The 24,532-nt window shown below is 38.5% G+C and overlaps 1 protein-coding gene across 1 annotated transcript in view; it reads left to right on the top strand.

Moving 5' to 3' along the window:
* The window catches only part of DOCK2 (dedicator of cytokinesis 2), a 492,812-nt gene that overhangs the window by 165,703 nt on the left and 302,577 nt on the right, over positions 1-24,532 (top strand). Inside the window, exon 26 of the mRNA XM_042850773.2 lies at positions 21,855-22,003. Coding sequence (XP_042706707.1) covers positions 21,855-22,003 — 149 coding nt within the window. The remainder of the gene's footprint in view (positions 1-21,854; positions 22,004-24,532) is intronic.

The raw sequence follows: 24,532 nt of genomic DNA, 5'->3' as shown, positions 1-24,532 counted from the left end.
CTTAGTCCTACTTCTTGTTCAGCCACTCGCTCAGACAACAAGTTTGTTTACATTTGCAGGAAATAATGCTGCACACTTCTTGTTTACAATGTCACCTGAAAGTGAGATCAGAAATTCTCATGGCAGTGTTGTAGCCGGCATCACAAGATACTTATGTGCCAGATGCGCTAAAGATTCATATGTCCCTTCATTCTTCAACCACCGTTCCAGGGGACATGCGTCCATGCTGATGACAGGTTCTGCTCAATAATAATCCAAAGCAGCTTTCTTTTTTGATGATTTGGCTTCTGTAGTTTCTGCATCAGAGTGGTGCTCTTTTAAGACTTCTGAGAGCATGCTCCACACCTCATGCCTCTCAGATTTTGGAAGGCACTTTTTAAACCTTGGGTCGAGTGCTGTAGCTATCTTTAGAAATCTCACATTGGTACCTTCTTTGTGTTTTGTCAAATCTGCTGTGAAAGTGGTCTTAAAATGAATGACATGTGCTGAGTCATCATCCAAGATTGCTATAACATGAAATATATGGCAGAATGAGGGTAAGACAAAGCAGGGGACATACAATTCTCCCCCAAGGAGTTCAATCATAAATTTAATTAATGCATTTTTAATGAGTGTCATCAGCATGGAAGCATGTCCTCTGGAATGGTGGCCAAAGTATGAAGGGGCATACAAATGTTTAGCCTATCTGGCACATAAATACCTTGCAATGCCAGCTACAAAAGTGAAATGCAAATGCCTATTCTCTCTTTCAGGTGACATTGTAAATTCGAAGAGGGCAGCATTATCTCCTGTAAATGTAAACAAATGTGTTTGTCTTAGTGATTGGCTGAACAAGAAGTAGGACTGAGTGAACTTGTAGGCACTGAAGTTCTACATTGTTTTGTTTTTGAGTGTAGTTATGTAACAACAAAAAAATCTACATTTGTAAGTTGCACTTTCATGACAAAGAGATTGCATTACAGTACTTGTATGAAGTGAACTGAGAAATACTATTTCTTTTGTTTATAATTTTTACAGTGCAAATATTTAGAATCAGAAATAATATACACTTTGATTTCAATTTCAACACAGAATACAATCTATATGAAAATATATAAAAAAATCCAAAATATTTAATAAATTTCAATTGGTATTCTATTGTTTAACAGTGCGATTAAAACTGTGATTAATCGCAATTAATTTTTTTGAGTTAATCGCGTGAGTTAAGTGTGATTAATTGACAGCCCTAATAATAATAATAATATGCACTTAAAGAATGGAGTGAGCTAGAAAATAGGCTCTTTGAATGAATTATGCTACTTCATAGAAAAGTACAATTGTTTTCTTTGATCACTCCAATATATTTCTACTACAGAAATAGGACTTCAATAGTACTTTGGGGTTTGTATTATTTGATTTTTTTCTGTTTTATAAACAAGAAGTGTTAGCTATTTAAATGTGTGAAAAAGGTCAAATTAAAAAAGAAAAGTCCATTAGATAAGTTTCAAGTTAAAGAAAATCCACCTTGCCTTGGTCTACATTGGGGAGGGGATTGATCTACGTTACGCAACTTCAGCTATGTGAATAACATAGCTGAAGTCAATGTACTTAGACCTACTCACCGCAGTGTCTTCACTGCGGTGAGTTGACTGCTGCTGCTCCCCCGTCAACTCTGCCTGTGCCTCTCGTGGTGGTAGAGTACAGGAGTCGACGGGAGAACACTCGGGGGTTAATTTATTGTGTCTAGACTAGACGTGATAAATCAACCCCCGTTGAATCGATCGCTGCCCGCTGATCCGGTGGGTAGTATAGACATACCCCTTGAAATAGATACATGAATCAAAATGCTACTAGTTGAACCTTGCTCCTGTCTTTAAATTCCCTATTTGGGGCAAATGGACTAACTGCAGGAAGGGAACTGAGCTCATTATCATGTTTAACTTGGCATTGGGAATGTTTAACACTTCTGTCTTTTATTTAAAAACCACCCTAGCAAACCTCACTTTTTAAAATTAGAACAAAGAAAACCCAATATTCTAAAAGATTAATTTATTTTTATTTTAAGAAAAAAGGTGTCAGTCTGAAAAAAATAATAATTGGACCCTTGTGAAGCAACCTGTTTATGTAATTGAAATAGTTACTAGGGATCAGGTACAGTGCAATGCATTTGTTAGTCAAAACCACAAATTAATGGCACTTTTGGTGCCACCTTAAAGGCTGTTCACAGTAAATGGGTCTAAAGTGGCGTTTGATAATATAGATTTTCTGCTATAGAGTCCAGACTCTTTTATCCCCATGATTTCCACTGCCTTTAAAGAACCAGCACTACTCTTTGGGATGTTCCTTTAGGCTTTGTCTTCACTACAGACTTTGATCATCATAAAAGAGGACTGTGACTATACGAGTTGGCTAACATGGGGGCTAACCAAGACTTCATTGTAATTAAGCCATGTGTTAGCTAGTCATGGCTAAACCCCAATGCCAGAAGGAAAGTCTCTGAATTGCAAAATATAGTTTGCCTTGTTACCTGATTATGAGTCTGATCCAAAGGCCACTGGAGTAAAAAGAGAAACTCCCACTGACTTTGAGCCCTACATAAGCTTACTAGGCTACAGCTTGGTTTGGTGGTTCCTAAATAAGAGCTTTGACTGATTAAAGACTGCAAAATCAACCTCTTAATTTGCTGAGAAATTACAACATAAACTAATAATGCTCCTCTCGTTTGACTTTGGAAGACTATGTATTAGCAACTTACTAAGCTTTAAAGAGTTGGCTTACATCACTGGGTTGTGTAATAACTGATTTAAGATCCTCTTTAGTTATCATAACATACAGTAAATTTGTTAACTCATTTAGGACATCATTCAGCTAAGGCCAAATATTCTCAGTGCCTTAAAACTCCTAATAGTTAACAAGTTTCCAAGCCTCTGAGTATTAAAAAGCTGATTATTTTAAATTACATAAAATTACTGGTATTTTTTTATCACCAGATATGTTCTGTTTCATAGAGCTAACCAGTAATAAAAGCCTCCAGCAGTAAACATTCTGTACTGTAGAGAGCGCCTCATTTATCTAAAAATATAATCTGTTTTAAAATCTGCCACTTCAATTCAAGCGAATGTAAAACTATAGCAGATCCTTTCTGAAAACTGTATGCATCAGCATAGGCAAGGCAAGGGCATCCCTAATAGAAATGCCATATTAAAATCAATTTTGCAGAACTGTAAAACATGTTCATACATGCTGAAAATGAAGTATAAGATTTCTAAAGGATGACAGCAGCCCTTTATGGCATGCTCTCTAATTATTACTAGCCTGTTGTTTTTTTAATACTGAATAACCCCTTAAATGCATTTCTTTAATAGAAATGACAAATTCACTAAGAAATCAGCCAGGCTACAGCACCAGTTGACATTTTTCTTAAAGAAAAAAAAGTAAATGTACATGTGGCAGGTCAGAAAACTTTCACTGCCTTCCATCTTTGAACCCTTTCAAGGCACTGTATAGACAGTGGTGATTCATGGTCCTGGATGCTTTAACAGCTTGACCTTGGACCATTGGTGTTTATATAGTGATTTTAATTGGAGGCTCCTTGGTTTTGACTCATTGATGAGATATGGATCCTTGTAAACATCAGAAAAGGAGATTTGGAAACTCTCAGTAATTGGAAATGACGACATCTAGCTAGCACCAATTCCTGGTTTTCAACCCATGCATGCCCCATGCATCCATTCTCCTTTGCAATATAGATTGAATAATTTCTTGACCTGTCTACTAAGTTTTTTGTTGTTGTTTTTTGTATTGGGAAACCAATAATCAGGGCCTGCCATGATTGATTCTTTCTGCCTATACCTTTTTATAAGGTAAGGAAGTGGGGCTATGCCCAGCGCAACTTAGCATGGCCAGAAAAGCTGGCTCATGATGAAGCTCAATGCATGCTGCACCCTACTCAAGCATGCACTGTGATCATACTCCCCAGGAGCTTTTAATTATAGCATGCTGCCCCGTGGAGGGTCGATCCCACACCATCCCTTCTTCAGGCTCTGTTTAAAGGCACAACCTGTCCCTTAATTTACTAAAAAAGAAAATCAGCCTTCAGCTAGTCAATGGGAATTTGGAGTATATAACTGATGTTGTGAGTCACCGCATGAATTGTTTTTCATTTAGACTAATGCATTTTAGCCAATGTGAGTTGAGTATTCACATAGCAAAAATCTCAACTCTTTTATTAGCAGGACAAGGAAAATTGTGAAGACAATACATAATTATTTAGACCATGACTGATGTATGGTAGACTCAGGCTTTCTGTACTCTAATATTGTAACAGTACACAGAACATAGAAGATCCAAGTCCTTATTGTAAAGGGTTACTTTGTTTTAAAAAATGACACTAACCATTTCCAGTGCTCAATTAACGAAATTCATTTTAAGTGAAGGCCACCTGTATTTGTGATGCGGGGAGGGGAAGGGGCATAGTAGATGGGAATCCCTGATTAACTATACTAAACAATGGTAATGGGAATGATTTTCAAGGCACAAACCTATGTGATACATGCAACATTCATCCTTTATGTATAATAAAATAAAGGTCTTTGTTGGATAGCATCATAAGATGAAGTTGAAGTTTATCTGAAACAAGTAAGCATTGGCATGAACTAGGAATACATAATGAAGTTAGACAAATTTTGTCAATTAGAATATAGCCTATTAATGTGCATTTAAGAATTTATTTTTGCCTTCAAGCTTTAGTCTTGCACTGTCATGTAACCGAGTTCATCAAAGCTGCAGTTCATTTCATTGACTTCCATTCCTGACTGTATTATTTGTCATTTTATAATTTAATTATACTTCACATATTGGAACCTTCAGTGTAACTAATGATCATGTACTTCCCTTTTTTAAAATGTATGGACTTCAGTGACATTTTCAAAGGAATTAATGCTGCGGAGGAGGGAGGGAAGCGTCTGAAAATGCTGAGAAGGTCTATGAAAATCTACTTTGTAAACAGTTGTTAAATATTAACCTGAAGCGCACACAATTTGGAACATGATGTAAGGCTCTAGGCTGAGGTTTCTGATGGCTAGCTTGAGGTCCAACAAGCTTCACTGCAGAATAGAATAGAATGTTTTCATTAAATAGGAGGCGCAGTGCTGTCCATGGTGCTGAAGGCAGAGAAAGTGGGATCCATTGCCACAACAGTCAGTCTTCAAAATCCAAATAGTATTGCAGTAGTTCCACGAGCTTTTAGACTGACAGATTTCTTGTGGAGGCATCATTCTGCTGTACCCATAATATGACTATATGACTACTAAACCTGTTTTTGTGATTCCAGTATTTCATAGGTTGAGTCCAGCATCACTTGGAACGTATGTGCCCTAATGGAGATCAAAGCTTTAAAATGTACTTTGCATTGCTTATGAAGATTTTGCATCCTAATGTTTGTTCTTAAATTTTTTTTCTCATACACATACACCCTCCTCACTATACGGACATGAGTTAAGGAAACCTTATAGTCTTTCTTTGCCATTTATCATGACAGATCACCAAATTCAGACACAACATCAAACCTGGTTTCCAAATTGTACAAAAAGTTGAGCTGGGGTCAGAATATTTCTATCTGTCAGCGCTTGACACTTTGATTTGTTTTTCTAACTCTGTGGAGTCTTGATTTGAGGTGATTTAGTTGGGATCTATAAGCATTCTAGATAGAGGTTACTCTCTCAAAGCTTTCTTGCCAGTGGTGAGTTGAAAGTACTCAGATTCCACAGTATAGTGTGGTATAAGTATGCATCATTATTTTGTAATACAGTACAGCCTACAGGTCCCAACTGAATTTGGGGGCAAGGTGTGCAAAAAGATTGTGTAAAGCATACAGAGAGATGCAGACTAACCCCCAAAAGTTTAATCTCTTGATAAGTCACATATATAGTCAGTGGAAAGGCTAGAGTAGATCCCAGGTCCTCTGTGCCCTATTGACTGTAAATACAGACATAGCGAGCTACACTGTGAGCATGTGCATATAGCTTAGGCTCATTTTTGAAAGGCATATTCCCTTTGCTATGGGTTTGTTGCCAAAGTGCCAAGACACTTTTATGTAGGGAAAAATACCTGCATGTTCCGTGAAAAATGGTGATTTTACCCTTAATTGTTAATGTTAAATGTCATCGTTGTCATTAACAGTTAGTTGTCACTGCAACTTAGGGCAGCCTGTGAGGGGTAAAGTGAAGCTTTTGTCTTAAACATCAACCCTTATTCCTAAATAGGTATATTTTCAACCTCCTACTAAGGCAACAATTTTTTGAGTAGTAAAATTGAATTAAGTAATTCCACCATAATTTAATACAGGAAAATTTGTATACAGGTAGGTTTTCTTAATAGTCAAAGAGAGCATTGTTACCTTATTCCTTTTAATAAGTTTTGAAAGTCCTATATTGGTAGATATGGGAAATAAGTCACTTTGTACCTCTGCTTTGCCACTAACACTATATGGCTATGTCTGTACTGTGCCACAGTGTGAATGCTGCAGTTATATTGCAAAGTGTTGCAGTATAACTGTCCTGTATTGACACTGCTGACATGAACTAAAAAGTACCTAATCTGAATTAAAAACACCCCGTTTCAACATAAAAACAACCGGAACAAGTGTACAGTCTCTTAGACATCAGTATGGAATACTGAAAGACATTTCTTTAATCACCTAATCAGACCTATTTATGGAAACTTGTTTGGCTAAAATCCAGTGAATAGAATTGTAGACCTCAGATTACTTTAACCTTCTGCAAACTACAGACCTCATACACAACACAACCAGCTAATCAAAAAAATTTAATATAATTTAAATAAACGGTTAACCTTTAACATCTAAGGAGTGTTGTTTAAGTAGCATTGAAGTAGTCTAAACAAATGGTGAAACTTGATACTTTGGAGTTCTCAGACAGGAAAGGTAAAATTTGAAGTCTAGGATTTGTTCTGTACTCAGTACCCATTAAATAAAAAGTGTCCTAAATTTTCAAGATGTAGCTAAATGGGAATATAAAATTGTCAGTCAGTTACATAGATTATCAGTTTATTATGTCATGGTGCCTTGTAAATATCTACATTGTATTGTTTTATATGTAGTAGCATTTATTCCAGTAACGTGGATATTTCAATGCTGTTAATGCACATTATTGAGGCTGCTCAGGGGTAAAACAGCCAAACCATGAGATTTGCAGCAGATATATTATTCTGCTGGGTTCCTAATTTTATTCTACAACTTGCACTGTAAATTATGCATTTATACAGCATTATAAAGATGTACATTCTGATGCTGTCTCCAAGAAAAATCAGGAAAGTGAAATCTGTTTCAAGAGTTTAGTTAACAATTTTGAAAAATAGATATCTTTGTATTTCAGCTGAGATTAAAAAACTGAAGTGTGGGACTGAATACAGATAGCCAGAGCTGAGAGAGATCTGAATAATATGACTTCTGTTACTACTAATAAAAAGCCTGAATAGCTAAATTAAGGGCTAGGAAGGTTAATTATACATTCTTTTTAGTACAAAAGATTATCAGAAATTGTACATTAGCTAATTCACACATAGTACTAATGGAAGGGGCATACAAAATTAATTTCTACAGTATCATGTAGATTATAGGCACTTAGTCTTCTATAGCTAACATCCATTCTCTCCCTTATGGTCCTCACTGTGTGTGTTTTTGTGTGGATATATGTGTATGTTGGAATTGGAAATCACAGAACCATTGAAATATGGGGCTGGAAGGGACTTCAAGGGGTTGTCTACTCCAGCCGCCTGCCCTGAGGCAGGACTATGCATACTTACACCATCTTGGAAAGTTGTTTGTCTAACCTATTCACAAAAACATCCTCTGATGTGAATTCCACAACCTCCCTTGGAAGCCTATTCCAGAACTTAACTACCCTTACGTTAGGTAAGATATTAGGAAAACTTTCTCTGTTTCCTTTACTGCAGATTAAGCCCCATTACTACTTGTCTTACCTTCAGTGGACACTGAGAACAACTGATCACTGTCCTCTTCAACATATTGGAAGACTGTTATCAGTCCCTGCAGCCCTCAGTTTCCTTTTCTCAAAACTACACATACCCCATTTTTAAACATTTGCTCATACATCCAGTTTTCTAAACCGTTCCTCATTTTGCTTGCTCTCCTCTGGAGTCTCTCCAATTTGTCCACATCTTTCTTAAAGTGTGATGCTTCAAAGTGGACACTGTACTCCAGCTGAGGTCTCACCAGTGCTGAATAAAGTGGGACTATTAACTCCCGTGTCTTACATACAACAGTCCTGTTCATACACCCAAGAATATTAGTCTTTTTTGTAACTGCAATTTGCATCAATTTATCCTCATGTTTAATTTATGGTCCACTATAACCCCCAGATCCTTTTTCTGCATTACTACCACCTAGCCAGTTATTCCCCTTTTTGTAGTGGTATATTTATTTTTTTTTCTCCTAAGTGTAGGACTGTGCCCTTGTGTTTATTGAATTTAATTTTGTTCACTTCAGACCAATTCTCCAATTTTTCAAGTTTATTTTGAATTCTAATCTTGTATTCCAAAGGGTTTGCAACCCGTCTCAGCTTGGTGTCATATACAAACTTTATAAGCATGCTCTCCACTCCATTATCCAAGTTATTAATCATAGAAACATAGAAGATTAGGGTTGGAAGAGACCTCAGGAGGTCATCTAGTCCAACCCCCTGCTCAAAGCAGGACCACACCAACTAAATCATCCCAGTCAGGACTTTGTCAAGATGGGCCTTAAAAACTGATAAGGATAAAGATTCCACCACCTCCCTAGGTAACCCATTCCAGTGCTTCACCACCCTCCTAGTGAAATAATTTTTTCTAATATCCAACCTAGACCTTCCCCACTGCAACTTGAGATCATTGCTCCTTGTTAATGAAAACATTGAATAGTAGGGGGACCCCCAATAGACACATTTGAAAGTGTAAAAACAAACCATTGAACACTACTCTTTGAGTATGGTTTTTCAACCAGTTGTGCACCACCTTATAGTAATTTCATCTAGACCGCATTTCCCTAGCTGCCTTGTGAAAATGTTGTGCGATTGCCAAAAGCCTTACTAAAGTCAAGATACGTCATGTCTACTGCTTCCCTCCTATCCAATAGGATGGTAACCCTATAGTTTGTCCCTATGTAGTATGGGTTATGTTGAGGATACCATTGTAAAAAACAGTTTATAATGTAACATAAATAGCAACAGCTAAAGGAAATTATGATTCTTTGCCACATACATGTATTCCTCTACTTCATAATTATAACAAATGTTTTTCAGCTATAACAAAGTAGAGGAATGTACTTGTTGCAAAGATCAACTATTTATTTCTGAATGATGAACAAATTTGCATGTAATTTTAGCAACAAACTGGTAAACAGAAAGATGCTTGAGTGATGGAAAACCTGGAGGGAGAAAGCATGGGATTATGCAGTACCACATAAATGACAGAAGCAAATGCAGCCCAGGTTCTGGTAATTTCATTAGTGTGTTTTTCAACACAGGCAGAATGGTCTCATTGTATGTCGGTCTTTCCAGGGCCCTAAAGCAGGGGATCTGCTCTGAAAAGTAAAGGAAAAAGTGGCAGTTATCTTTATGTATTCACTTGTCTGGAATCCTTTATCTTCAACTTGGAATAAATTATTCATTACATATGTGATATAATACACAAGGAGATGCAGGTCTTCCCTCCATAAATAGTACATTACTAGAGTGTCACAGGAAATATGAGTGGCCTTTGATTTTTGCAATGTATACTTATTGGGTGGATCCTGGTCCCAGATGAGTGTAAATTGGGATCAACTTGGTGGAAAACAGTGGAGTTACTATGGTGTAAATGTGATCACAATCAGGCCTGTATTCTTTTTTCTCATCTGTATAAGGCTATTAACAGTTTTCAAAATGATATAATTTTGCTGCCTCCTCTTAACCATTTGTTAACAGTTTTTAAAGTGAGACCAAATGGTTTTGGTTTACCCTCCTGGAGTGCAATATATTGATATGAGTTCTGTCTTTATTTCCTCTCTGTTCACATAGCACACCAAGTCTCAGTTAAACTAAATTTTTTACTTATCCATATTTTATATGTGCCTATTAGCAATGTATGGGACATACCTTACAGGACCTGAAAGGGGATGTCATGATTATGGTTCCCCTTCTCAGGTTCTCTAAGGCTATGTCTGCTCTGAGGTGGGAACCTATGACCTAGAGGAGTTGCCTGAGAAGCTCAAAGGAAGGAGTCAGGAGATGCATCTAATTTCCAGAACTATATATGAATAAGCCAGTTTTTTTTCTGCTGTTGAGCGGAAACTCCTCACTCCTTGGAAGGGTCGTTAAAAGCATGTACTTTTTGTTTTGTGAATCATTCTTAGAAATAACCAGCTCAAGATACTGAGGGCCTTTTGCACTGGCTCTTGAAAATAATCAGGCATATTTTCCAAAAGAGGCTTTTCCTTCTAAAGCATCTCCTATTGCTTGTAAGAGTCACCTAACTGGTCTCTGCTACACTAAAATTCACATACAGCAACAACTTTGTTTCCTACTCAGTCACTGCAGATGTGCTTTATCCCTTTGTCTTGGTCTTTTTGGACAAACAGCTAACACATCCATAGTCGGGGACTAATCCCTGCATTTGCAGGATATTAGATTATTTGAGTTGTAGGTCATCTTCATCACTAACTTCTGTGATATTAAGCAATTTTTATTGTACTACTTTGAGGTGGCATTCAAACTTTGTACTTGATTCAAGGGTCCCTCCTAATTAACACTTGCATAAAAATAAAAATATTCTTGGAAACTTTATTTTCCTGTACTGTAGAAATTGTTCAAGTTGACCCAGCAATAAAAATTGCAAATGACCAGCTTTGTTCTTAACCCCTACTTGCAGGGAGATACCACATTGGATATGGTACTTCTGCCTTGCTCACCTGGTCGAACTGATTCACTGATTGTATCCAAAGACTTTCATGAACATATTCATAGCTAGCTACATTTTAATTTTCCTTGACCTTGGCTCCATCGCTCATTCTGGCACCAGCCATCTATTAATGCTTGAAAATAACTAGGCAAAGCTGTGTATTTTATTGACTCCTCCAGACATCTGCAGACTAAACAAAATAATAAAATGTGTTTGTCATTGTTACACCCAGTTTGAATTTGGCCCAACATGCATCAGAAAATCTAGTCAAAATGGAGCAGAGCGTGGTGGTAGTGCCAAATTTTAGGCACTTTATTTTCTTCAGGATTCAGTTGCAATAGTTTTGTAGGAAACAAAACTTGGAAATATCTAACCACTGGTTGTCATTTTGCTCTGTTTAGAAATTATGGCAAAACTGAGGTTTAAATGTTCATTTTAAAATGTCTGCTTTTACTTTTCCATTGAGTCCCATGCTTGTTTCTGTATTAGGGATAACATTGCTATGACTATATATTTTGTCCACCACAGAAATCAGTAAAACTGCCCCCATCATTTTTTAAAGCTACAGTCTTTGGATTTAGGAGTTTCCTTCTCTATTCTACTTGCTCTGCTTTTAGCTATTGGGAGACTAAACATGTGTATTGTTCATAAAGTTACTAGAAGGCGGAAACTTGAAATCATCTCTATTGAAATACAAGTCGATTTGTCTCTCCTGCTGGGAACAACCCAGAGTGGATGAATTCTCCCTTTTTTTATTTTGCTTTTTAAAAAGTATTTAAAAGATGTAACTTACTGTGGGCTGACTATTTTCCTTTCAGAATTTGCATCAGAATTAAGGCTACATTATGTTCAGGGTAGCCAGTTTTAAATTATGTCGTTTTATTGCTTTTTCTGTAATAGTGTGATACAGATATAGACTGTGTGCCCATGTACATAGGTATTTGTATAATTTTGTGGTGACATATGATAAATTAAAGGTATGTGATTCTTCTGCTTATTGGGGAAGAATACAGTTAGGTGAAACAATAAATCCTTAAATTTGGTGGGGAAAATCAGGACGAAGCACTATACAAATTACTTGATAACTTGATTACTTGATACTTCTTTCCTAGTTTATATGGAGATCAGACAATATTAATTTGCCATTACTATAAATAGAAAACAGATCATAAGCAAAAACTAGAGAACTTAGTATTACTCAGATACTTAGGGCATAAAGTTTGGTTTTGCACATGAATTCAAGAGAAACTGAGACCACATGGAGCTATATTCTTCCTTATTGCATTCTCTGTGCTCTTACACAAGGGAGTTCATTTGGTCTGTTTTGAGAGCTTGCAAGACTGACACAGAAGCTATCCATTCAATCAGGCTCACAAAGACCACCAAGATTGCAGAACTACAAGTCATCTAAAGAGAGATTACAGCACTGAAATCTCATGGTGACACCTTGGCTGCAACAGTATCATAGAATATTGGACTTTGCTGTGACTGGCTTTGTCCCAAGGTGTGCGTTCAGTTCCAGTGAAGAGTGGGGAGACCCAATGGCTTCCATGCAGGCATTTCTGGTGTAGCATTCCGCTATATATGACCCAGGGTGCCCGAGGTAGCCCTCACGTAAATGCCAAAAACAGGGCAGGCTACAAAAGAGAGAGCAGATATTCCCAAAACTGGTGGTTAACACTGAAGTTAAACTCACCAGCCAGTCACAAACTGTGCTTCTGATCCCCCACACTGGTTATCAAGAAGCTGAAAAAAGAAATCACACAACTCCCTTTATTGCATTCCAGTTCTCTGGCTCCCAATCAGCACATAGGTCCAGTACAGTGAAAAGTTATTTAAAAACTCTGCTCACTATACAATGTGTTCTTTTGACCCCAAAGGGTTAGCCATGCTACCAGGTCAATATTAGTTTGGAGCTTACCCAAAATACCACACTGCCAGCCAATCCTTTAGTGTCTAAAACCAAAGCCTTTATTATAAAGAAAAAAGAACAAGAAAAGAGTTGTTAAATGGTAAAGCAGATACGTACAAAGACTTCAAAGTCCATTTATCAGGTTCTTAGCAATATTGGTGAGTTTGCTGGCTTGAAAGTCCCTCTGGAACACAGCCACAGCTTGGATACGTCTTTCAGTCCCTTGTTCAGAGCTTTATTTGTAGAAAAGTTACTCCAGAGGTAAGAAACAAGATTGAAGACAAAATATAGAATGATGCAGCTGCCCTTCATATTCTTTTTGCCATGTGGCTTGTACAGTAAAAGCTGTGTTATCCAGCCCTGTATCAACTGGAAGGCTCTATAAATTGGCATTTCTAATCTCCATAAAAAGTCCGGTTTAAAGTTCCAGTTGGTGCGGGGCCAGCAGGCTCCCAACCTGGCTCCATGTGGCTCCCCGAAAGCAGTGACATGTCCCTGTTGCTCCTAGGTTGAGGAATGGCCGAGAGGGGCTTGGAGTGTCGGGGGGGGGGAGTTGGGCGCAGGAGGAGGTGTGTGGCATGGGCTCTGGGAGGGGGTGTGGGTGGGGGCTCAAGGCAGGGAGTTGGGGCATGGGAAGGGGCTCGGGATGCCGGTCCTGGGGGGTTCTCACCTTAGCAGTTCCTAGGCAGAGACATGACAGGCGGCTCTGTGCGCTGCCCGCACCATAAGTGCTGGCTTGGCAGCTCCCATTAGCCAGGAACAACGGCCAATGGGAGATGCGGGGGCAGCGCCTGCGAGCGGAGGCTGCATGCACAGCTGCCTGCGCACCTCTGCCTAGGAGCAGGAAGGAATACAATTGATAGTTTAAGTTGTAATGGCCACAGTTGTGAACAGATGTCTCCTTTTGTCAAGAAACATGGGATGTCTCAGAAGTCTCTCACTGCCGAAAGGATTTTGTTTGCTGATTTTATTTTCAAAGTTGTGCTTTAAATCCATATTCAGGTGATACCTATGTCCCGATTTGTGAGTGGGCATGAAGCCATCCTAACAGATGGGTATGAGTACAGGCCTGCCAGATTCAGAATTAGTGTTCCATGGGGGGACAAAGTGGCTTCAAATCTTTATCATCATTTTTCTATGTATAAAGCATTCTGAAATGAAGCCTGAACTGTGATTTCTGCTGAAGGAGACCCAAATGGCTTTACTGTGCTAATGATATTATTTAAATAATAACTTTTAACGTCCAGACTTCAGTTACCAGATATATTGGAAATCATTGGATAATTGTTAAAAATCTAAGTCATCTGGAGAAGGGATGGGGTGGAGGGAATAGACAAGAGAAGAAAATGATTTGCAGTTGCTGTGGTAGGTCATGTATTAGTGGAATGTAGTATTTCTGTTCTACCTGATATCAGTTAGGAAGATGACATCAAGGAACGTCTCTTTAGGAAGCAAGTTACTTTCAGTCTGATTAAATGTAAGGGAATATGCCATTCCTGTGGTGGAGCTTTCTGAATAATTGTGTAAGCTGCTGCAGTTATGATTTAAGTCTTGTGTATTTGAATACAATTTGGCCCAAGACTAGGTTTAGAATTGTAGACTTCCAGCTATTTTTTTTAAAGAGCCACCTTGAAATATTGTTACTTTTTCATGGAGTTTAATTGAGGCTGTGAAAGAGTATGCACCTCTATTGTAAATATTCCATAGCAGTTGCATTGTATATCCAGCATAAAAGTAGTTCAGTGGTATATGTTTTCTTTCCATCTGTATATTTTCTTTCCCTTTTGGGGGTTGGTGGCATTGGTGAATGCTTTCTAGATATGAGTCTGAGTCAAGAAATATTGTAGCTCTAATGCTGACACAAAAGGGAGTGCTATGATTTTACATGAATAGCTGACTTTTTAGGAACCCCCGGCCAGTGTATTGCCCAGAGGTTGCAATTTTGAGACACTCCCAGTCCCTACCCTTGTTGTCTTGGGTTGTTGTGGTATGGGGGCATATAGACCCAGGAGTCTCTCTCCTCTCTGCATTACAGGTGGGTGCTATAAGTTTATGCTTTAAAGAATTCTAAAACATGTATTGCCTAAGTGTAAAAGGCGTCAAAGTACTATGAATATGTGGTTACAGAAAATTAGTTGCAGTTTGTTGTTTTACTCTAGGGAGCATAGGGGAGAAGAGGTAAACCACTGTGGAAACTTCAGTTACCAATGTTAAGATCATAGCACTCTGTATATGCCTTGGGTTTAAAGGATATAGGGTTCTGTAACATATGTTAAACTTGGTTTCTGTTCTTTGAAGGCACAGGATTCTTTATTAGCTCAGAAAGCACAAATACCTATAACACAGAGCATAGAGAGACTTGTCTCTGTATGGACTCATACTAAAATGTCTCAGCCACAGTTTAACATTGCTGAACAACTTGATTCAATAACCTAATAACAGTAATCCATGTGGGTTCAGTTTTTCTGTTCCTTTACAGTACACACAGTTCTGTTCCTTTACAGTACACACAGTACACAGTGTCCAAACCGTGGCTTCTCTCTGTGTAGATAATGAGATGGGACTGGGAGTCAGGAGGTTTGAGTTCTAGTCTGTGCTTTTATCACAAGACCACTGCCTAATCACTCAGCAAATGTGTTGTCCAAGATCTGTATTACAAGGATTTTATTTTCAAGGATAATTGAAAAAAGTCAGACTCATAAGTTGTATGCAATGTTGTAGCTATGTTGGACCCAGGATATTAGAAAGACTAGATGGGTGAGATCTTTTATTGGATCCAATAAAAATATTTAGTTGATCCAATAAAAATATTCTCACCCACCTTGTCTCTAAGACTGTTATAAATTTCCATAATTGATAAGGTTAATGCATTATTGACAGCCAGTCAGAAAATAGAACTTGGCCTCAAAATTAACACAATTTCCTAAATCAAAATCACACACTATAAAGTTTCTTTGGTTCACGTTGGAAAAACATTATTGAACTACTTATGCACTGTCTACAATGAGAGGGTTATTTTTTTAAACTCCATTTATTCTGAAGTTATCTGACTTAACTTTTGGAGCTTATGAGTTTCAGCCTAGCTTGGCATTGCTTTTACTCACAACTGAATCTAGATGATGCTGGTAACTGAAAATGTGGCATAGACAGACAATCAGTTGCATATTTCATTTTGATAAAGTCTGTTTGATAGGGATTTGTATAACAGTTTATGTAACCTTAGTAGAGAATGGGAAGCATGACCTAGTGGTTAAAGCACAGGGCTGGGCATCAGGAGGCTGGCAGTTTGCCACTGCCATGGACTTGCTGTGTGATCTTAACCAAAATTACTCAGCATCTCTGCCTCAGTTACCCTATGAGTAAAATAGGGAATCATGCTTGTTTACATCAGAAGGGTATTGTGAGCCTTGTTTCACTAATGTTTGTAAAACACCTGGAGTGGCTTTATACTAGGAAAGTAAAACAAAACCAAGTTGTCAGGGTTTTTTTTTTTACCACGAGGGGGGGCAAAAAAGTAATTAATAAGAGACAATGATAGGGATTTGCTTCTCTGTGATGGTGGGAGTGCAGCAAAATAATAGTTATCAACTTTCATATATATTTGGCACATGGATAAATCTATATGTGTGTATCATGCTAACTAAAATCTCACCATTTGCATGCACAATTTAGGAGATACCTTGAAGTCCTGAATTTTCTTTGATTCATAATTTAAAGTACCCTTTAGCTCAAGTATAACATATCCCTAGGAAAAAGCCTTTGCTTGTTTTGATGTCTCAATATAGTTTTGAGACAAAGTTCTGTAAGTATATAATTTTGGGGGATTTACAACTCAATTGCATCCTCTCTCTTCCAAGATACCCGAAGGGAATTTTTATAGTTGCTAAGTTTCAGGCATCTTGGGGAGACTGTATTTGGTGAAGCTGAATTTCATTCTTTGGGCCAATCAGTGTAGATGTTTTTCCTGGAAGGTATGACATTTGTTCCTCTGTGTAATGTTCAGGACTCATTTCCTGGAAGTTAAGGGAAGCTGAGATGGTTGAGATAACTGAACAAGAGAATTTGTAAACTTCTATAATTGTATGTACTGAGCTGTCATAGCAGCTGCATAGCAATCACCATATATTTTGTAACTGACCAAATTGGTTTAATTCACTGATGTGATATTTTTGAAAGCTAGGATTATATATTTTTCAGAACTATTGAATAACTGCCTGTTCAGTTCCTTATACAAGCAAACATCAGTAGACAGGTTTACAAGTGTCTTGCATATGCAGTTGGTTCAGTATTTAAAAACAATGTGTATATTCCCTGGAACATTTATGAATGAGTTAAAAGTTAGCATTTTGTAGTGCTTAAATATGTAAGCCTAAGTAGCTTTACAATAAGTTTTAAAGAGTAATTACTGCTGCATCTACTGCAAAAAGATAGGTAACCTATAAGACTGACTTAAAAGGTGAGAACTGAGTTAAGGTACAGCTAGTTTGCTTGAACCTGTATTTAAGGTTACAAAAGATACTATGTAAAAATGGCATTTTCTTACCTGCTGGCAGCAGACATGTTGTGTATTCAGTGACAATTGCATCCTGAGTACAGTAAGTTTTAGTCTCAGTCTTTCATGTTTGCCTATTGACTCTGCAGTGCTATAAGTGGGTGTTCTGGATTCTTCTCTAGCTGATGCAGGATAAAGGGAAAGCATTCCCATTACTTACCTAGGGTGCTCTAGAAGGACTTGGAAGGGGGCAGTGGCAGAAAAGGGGGGAAATTAAATCATTTCATGGTACTGATTGCTTGGTGGAGTAGTGATAGAGACCAGTGTCCTATTAGCCAGCAAATTCGCTTTTGCCTGTCCCTCTTTATAGGACGTATGTGAGGGCTGCCAGATGCAAGGTCAGGCATTAGCTTCCACCTACCCATCCTTGGGGTTGTGATTTTTGTTCTGGGTTATTGATGGCATCAGTGGGGGTTGTTTCTGGGATAGCAAATGTATCAAACAGAGGTGGTGTTTCCCAGTGTGGTCTGCACCAAGCTGATTGTCTGTCAGGGTCAGGTAGGAATTTTTCTCTGGATCGCCTTTCTTCCATGTTGTTGGGGCCTCTCATGGCCACTGAGTTTTGAAATAACCAATTTGGACTATTGGGTATAACTATCTGGATAACAGCTGGAAATCACCTGTGTTCTATTCCCAAATAAACTTGCAACCAGTTCATTGAAGGTGAAATTCACATCTTTTTTGCAGAGGGCCAGCACAAGTGCTGTTAACTATCAAAGGGTTGAGCAATTAATGGTCAGTGCTTTGCATTCATACATATTGATTTTCCCCACATACACTGGGTCTAGGAAAGCTAAGAAAAAGCAAAACTTACCTAAAAGTATACCATACAGATATTGTTGTGAAGTGGTTGAGAATTCAAACTACATAATGCTGGATGAAGAGGGCAGTTTTTTGAGAAACCCAGCCCAGAAGTTGTTCTGTATTGTGGAGGTCCCTCTGCAAACATGTTTTGAAAAGGAAACTATTTCCCAGCAATTTTAAAAGGGAGACAAATATCTTGGTTTCTAGTTAAGTAGCTGTACAGTATTCTTAATCACAATTTGGATTTGTCATTTGACTGAACTTGTCTTTAATCTTTTGTCTGCAACCAAGTGCATCAGTCAAAGGATTGCAACTGGGTTTTAAGACACTTCTGGCTGTTGTTTCCCTTGCCACAGATGTTACCCTGCTTAGTTTTATGGTAAAAAAAAAAACAAGCTAAAAGACCACTCCCTGAATCAATATTAATATATTACTGGGACTTTGCTATCTTGTTGAATTTAACATCTGTTGATCTCAAGGCACTTTACAAAGGGGCATGTGAGTGGTAAGAATCAGTATCATCAGTTTACAGATGGGAGAATGGAGGCACAGGTGGTTAAGTGATTTACATAAGGTCCCATGGTGAGTTGGTGGCAGAGCCAGGAATGGAAGCTGGATCTTCTGGCTCCTAGTCCCATGACCTGTCCAAAGGACCGCGCTGTCCCTGCTCTCAGGAGTTGAAAGTTAAATTATTTGTCAGGAATTTCCCATATTAGGCAGACAATCTATACATTTTCTTAGACTTATGAAATATTGAGGCTTCCTGGGGGGTACCCATGGTTATGAGGCACCTTCTTATCACCTGCCCATAGCATGAGGAGGTCTTGTCTGTGCCAGCCTGGGGGTCAGCTCCCCAACCCCACATGCCATGAGCAACACAAGCACTCCCCTCTGGGCCTCGTTGGCCCCACAGTCACTCTACAGGTTAGCGATAGGCACAGTCCAACCCCTGAGCCCTCCAAGTGTTCTGGAGTGTCCTGTTCCACTGGACACACTCAGATTTACAGACTCACTGCTCCCAAAGGAACACTACACCCCAGCTTACTAGATTGCCACAGCACTTATATAAGTTTATAATGAAAACAAGTAAAAGCTTATTTAACACAGTGATACCAAGTAGAGCCTAGACTTATTTAACTACATATGTTCATATCTTACAGAGAAAAGCTCACCCAAAGTTCTGCCAGCATTTTACAGCCTGGCTTGGCTGTGATCTTCTGTTTGTGAGACAAGTCACTCTGTCAGCTTGCCTGCTAGGTGAAAGATGCTGAGTGTCTCTTGGTACCCTTAGAGGTAACAGGACAGTTCTTTGTTCTTTTTCAAGAACAGGATAACCCCTATTCTTTTCCTTGTCACCAAAGTCCCCTGCCTTAACTCCAAGACGTTGAGAAGATAATTTCCAGTATAGATACATAACTTGCTAAATATTATCCATACATTTTGCATGTTTATGATGATCAGTGGGTTACTGGCTCATAATAGAGACTTTATATGCCGCCTTTTGGTGAAGTTAGTATGTTTTTATCTGACCCAGGGGATCTCTGTAAAATCCTATGCTTCCTCTGGGCCCTCTGCCAGTTGGCACCAAGAGGATTTTGCGTCACAAACACATTTTTCAGTTTAATATTAAAAGTTATGTATGTTAATGGCACACTCAGCTGAGTAGATGATGACTAAACTGTGTAAAACTGCTGTATTCAACTTGGATAGTAACATCCACATGGCAGGGTTCTGTCTTTTTTATTTGTTGGAGTACCATGTACTCTAGCTGCACTATGATGCTGACCCAGCAAAACACTTAAGTATGTGTGCTTAATTTTAAGCACATGACCAATCCCATTGACATCAGTGAGACTACTCATGTTTAATTGTCTTGCTGGATCAAGGTGCATACTAAGAGTAATAAACCATGATGAAAATGTCAGCTGATTTGATGTATGCAGTGTAGTTGTAGCCATGTTGGTCCCCGGGCATTAGAGAGACCAGGTGGGCGAGGTAATATCTTTTAATGGACCGACTTCTGTTAGTGAGAGAGACAGGCTTGCAGGCGATACAGAGCTTGTCTCTCACCAACAGAAGTTAGTCCAATAAAAGATATTACCTTACTCACCTGGTCTCACTGCTTTGATGGTCCACTATCTTTACTGAATATTAATTTTCAGCAATTAGAAGTTTACGGGGGGTCATGAATATAATGAAGTTATATTGTTACATTGAAGTTACAAGGTATTGAGTTAAAAAAATCCCAACGAAAAGCAAAGCTTTTAAAAATGTGAGTTTTTAATGCACATTTGTTTGAATAAAAAAAAGGCTTCATGGTTTGTTTTGTTTTGTTCATTCAAAAGTTTTCCCTTTCTGGAGAAAATAAACTCATCTGCAAGTAGAAATTAGACATATTCTGAGTGAAAAGGGAAAGCGTGATGAAGAGTTCTTGTTTTTGTTCACAAAAACAATTTTAAGGTACGAGGTGTCACCTGAAACAAATTGGTCAACATTTCAGCTCAGTGTTTCACTGAAAAGTTTTCAACAGGTCTGCACATTTCTTGTAATTCTTTTGTTCTAAACTGAAACCTCTAAAGCTACATTCAGCTTTGATCTCTTGCTGGATGGTTTTTATAGACGTGAGAGGAAAGTGCAGTTAAAGTGACCTCTCCTCTGCCTCATTCACTGGTTCACTACATCCTGTTTGCTCACTTTAGACTCAGCTTTATAATGAAAATAATACTCAACATTATTGATTAATAATTATTTGGTAGTCTGTAACATCCAGTCTTTTGGAAATATCCCTATTCTTTACCTGTAGCCACTCAGCTTTTCTTACAGTTGTTTATTTCTAGTTAATGTAGTGCTTTCTCCAAAACTTTCCCAGAAACAGTTCTCCTAGATAAAATATCAATTAGTTGGAGCTGGAGATACATCAGACTTTTCATTTCAGTGGGGTTGTTCAGTTGAAAATGAGGACAGAAATTGGCTGAGCTCTTAATATCTGGAATTTCTGCTGCAGATAGGAGTCTCAAAAGTTTTCCATGTCTGTTGAGTGGGTCTCTCTGCAGGGTTCAAATTTAATTAACTTTTGCTATCAAATGTAGATCTCTATTGTTTTTTAGCCATATTTTACTTTCTGGACATGTGTGAATCCTTTCATGTCTCAAACATTCCCCTTAGAACAATCATGCTAGAAAAGCAATCTTACTCCTGTCAAACAAACAAATGAAACACACTACAAAAACAAAAGCAACCCAACATCTCAACAGAGAATAAACCTAGATTGATTTAAATACAGCATTTCACTTTGTAAAGAAATATAGGCATTCTTTGCAATCTTTCATACATGGAGTCAACAAGTATTCACAGACAAGTGTCCATGGCATTAAACAACACTCCAAACTTGGCTGAAGGCAGGTTAGCATTTTATCTCAACTGGTTTGTCATTTATTTCTGAAGTATATTGGTAAGCAGCGAAGGCATCAAAGATGTTGAAGAGTCCTTGGGGCATGAGAGAGAAATCAAGAAAATCAAGGTGATGGAGACTTCTGCTATTAAAGCTGAGAAAGGAAGAGCTTATTGTGCTTCACTGTTTCAAGGAGGATTTATTTCAAAATAGCATTGACATATTTTTTCCTTTTCATAAGAGAATATTTTACTTTCCAGAATGCAGGGACATTCTGCTTCCAGTGATTACAAAAGAACTGAAAGAATTACTAGAACAAAGGGAAGAGCAACAACTTCAGCTTCAAGACAAGAAGTACTGTGTAGAATTACTCAATAGCATCCTGGAGGTCCTCAGCTATCAAGACGCAGTAAGTATTGGTGAAAATGTAGATGGCTTAAGCCTACCGAGGCTGAGAGGATTAAGTTGTAAAATATTGATGCTGATGAATCTCGTTTAAATGCTAAATATAAGTTGATGACAAGTTCAACTCATCTATATTTCAGCAGTAAAATTCTATAGCAGTGAGGGTATGAAAGGTGAAATACTAAAATCTAGGGCTTTTTTTCTTTTCAACTTCTGTTTAATATTCCTTGAATAGTCAGACATTGTAAATCAGTCTCCATTCATACCAACTGAGTCTTGGGCCTGTCTAAATTAATTTGTTGAAGTTCATCTTAGACTAAGGTGGTGAAGTATACTAGAATGTTACCTAATATTTATTCTAAAGTTCATATTTTTACCTATTTATAAGACATCTTCCTCTCTTCTAAAATTATTTTTTTAAAATATTTACTAAATATAGAAAAAGTGGTACTTACATTACATATATTGAACAAAGCTTTCAAAGAAAGATTCAGCTTCATTTACTGTCAATCAGCTTCCTCCTATACTTGGGTGTCACTGGAGTTTATGGTTCTGCTTGTAATATAATGGGACGTTGCTTTGGCATAGGATCTATTTTTCGAAGTTGCTGCTTTTCTGTAATCATTGAACGCTTGTTCTTTAGCTGATTATTAACTCTGCAAAATGTTGTTTTCTTATGCACTGTGTGAAGAATGTACAACAGCGAGTTCAGGTTAAAATGTAAGTGGAGGACTGTATCTTACTTTAGCTGTACGTGTACTCCTTAATTAAGAGCACACTTGGATGGGTTCCTTAATGTTCTGTGATGGCTGTCTGGATATACAGGGAGGATTTGCTGTTGCTTTGGAGGCTTCTTATGGAATGAGCACATAGGTACTTGAGTTAGGAGCACCGGAGCCTCCATCTTTATCTTGAAGAGTTGTGATGTTCTATTAGATTAATCTCTGTAAGGTTACATCTTACACTACATACCACTCGCAGCAATGTGTGGGGTATGCATAGCTACATATCGCAGTAGAAAGCGGGCTGCATCCACACTGCGGTGGGTAACTACGTGTGTCTGTGAAAGGTTCTGGCAGAGGGGATGCAGCAGGGAAAGGCTTCAGCCGCTCCCAGCTACCTACCCCCTGTCAGAGCCTTGCATAAAACTGCTGGAGTCTTTCCCTGTATCAGGGAAGGGTTCCAGCAGTGGGGAGGCAGCCAGATCCTGCTCTGCTAAAAATACCAATGTGGACGCTGTGGCTTGGGTGAGTAGAGAACCGTGTAGGATAGGTCTCAAGTACTTACCTACAGCTTTCAGCCATGTTTTAACTCTACTCACCTAAGCCGTGCCTTGCTCTCTACACTGCTATTTGTACCCATGCTAGGGGGCCTACATGAGTATGTACACTACATGTCACTGAAAGAAGCGTGCAGTGTAGATGTACCCTCAATGATACAGTGATGCTTCCTGGGGGCATCCAGGGTCATTAGGTACCTCGCTACCACCTTCCCATAGTGTGAGGAAGCCTTGTCTGTGCCTACTGTGGGTCAGTTCACCAGCCTCTGGCAACACAAGCACTACCTTGTAGGCTTACACAGGCCCTGCACACTCCCTTTACAAGTTAACAATATATGCACATGCCAACTCGCAAGTCCTTCAAGAGTCCCCCTGGAGTGGCCAGCCCCCATCCATTGGACACTCCCAAAATTCCCAGATCCTCTGCTCCCACAGGAACCATACAGCCAGCTCACCAGTTACACCTTAGATCACAGCTCTGCTTAACACATAGCACTCTGATACGTTGACAGTAACAAGAAGAAGTTTATTTAACAAAGAACAGAGATTTGAGAAGAAGCAAGTAGAATGAATGGAATCAAAAGGTTACATATAAAATAAAATCATAAAACACTTTCTAGAGTGTGAGCATCACTAACATGATATTCCCCGTCTCGTAAAGCTCTCCTAACGTTTCTCTCCCAGTGTTTAAGAGCCAGACTGAGGATGATGATCTGTTCATAAGACAAGACAGCTGGCAGCTCTTCCCCTTGGTGAAGGATAACTGGGTGTAAATCTGCACCACACATATAGTTCCAACGATTCATTGTCTTCATTTGTAAAATGGGTTAATCTGCTGCTCCCTTCTCTCCCCCCCCCCACCCAAGTCTCCCCTGGAGACTTTGCAATCACTTGATTAGCATTTTGCTTAGGCTGTAAATAGGTGTTCATTGTGAAGTATACACTACTTTATCAACCTGTCTATGTACATTAGCATGTCTTGCCTGAAAGAAACTTGTTCATCACCTTCTGATGACCAGCCCCAAGTCACAGATCTTGAGAAGATAATTGTCTGTATATATTGACAACTCCATACATGTTTTCTGTACAAACATTTCATCATAATTATGAGGACCAGCATGATACATGCTTACAGAAGAGACCTAACATGACATTCTTTAGTGGACTTGTATTGTACATATCAAACCCAGGGCATCCCTGTAACCCTTATGAACTCCTGTACCCTCTGCCAGTTATCACCAAGAGATCCCTGGG

The sequence above is a fragment of the Chrysemys picta genome, chromosome 8 (genome assembly GCF_011386835.1).
Source record: "Chrysemys picta bellii isolate R12L10 chromosome 8, ASM1138683v2, whole genome shotgun sequence".
Taxonomy (NCBI): Eukaryota; Metazoa; Chordata; order Testudines; family Emydidae; genus Chrysemys; species Chrysemys picta.
The sequence above is the reverse complement of the archived record's forward strand: the minus strand, read 5'-3'. Positions and strand labels throughout refer to the sequence as shown.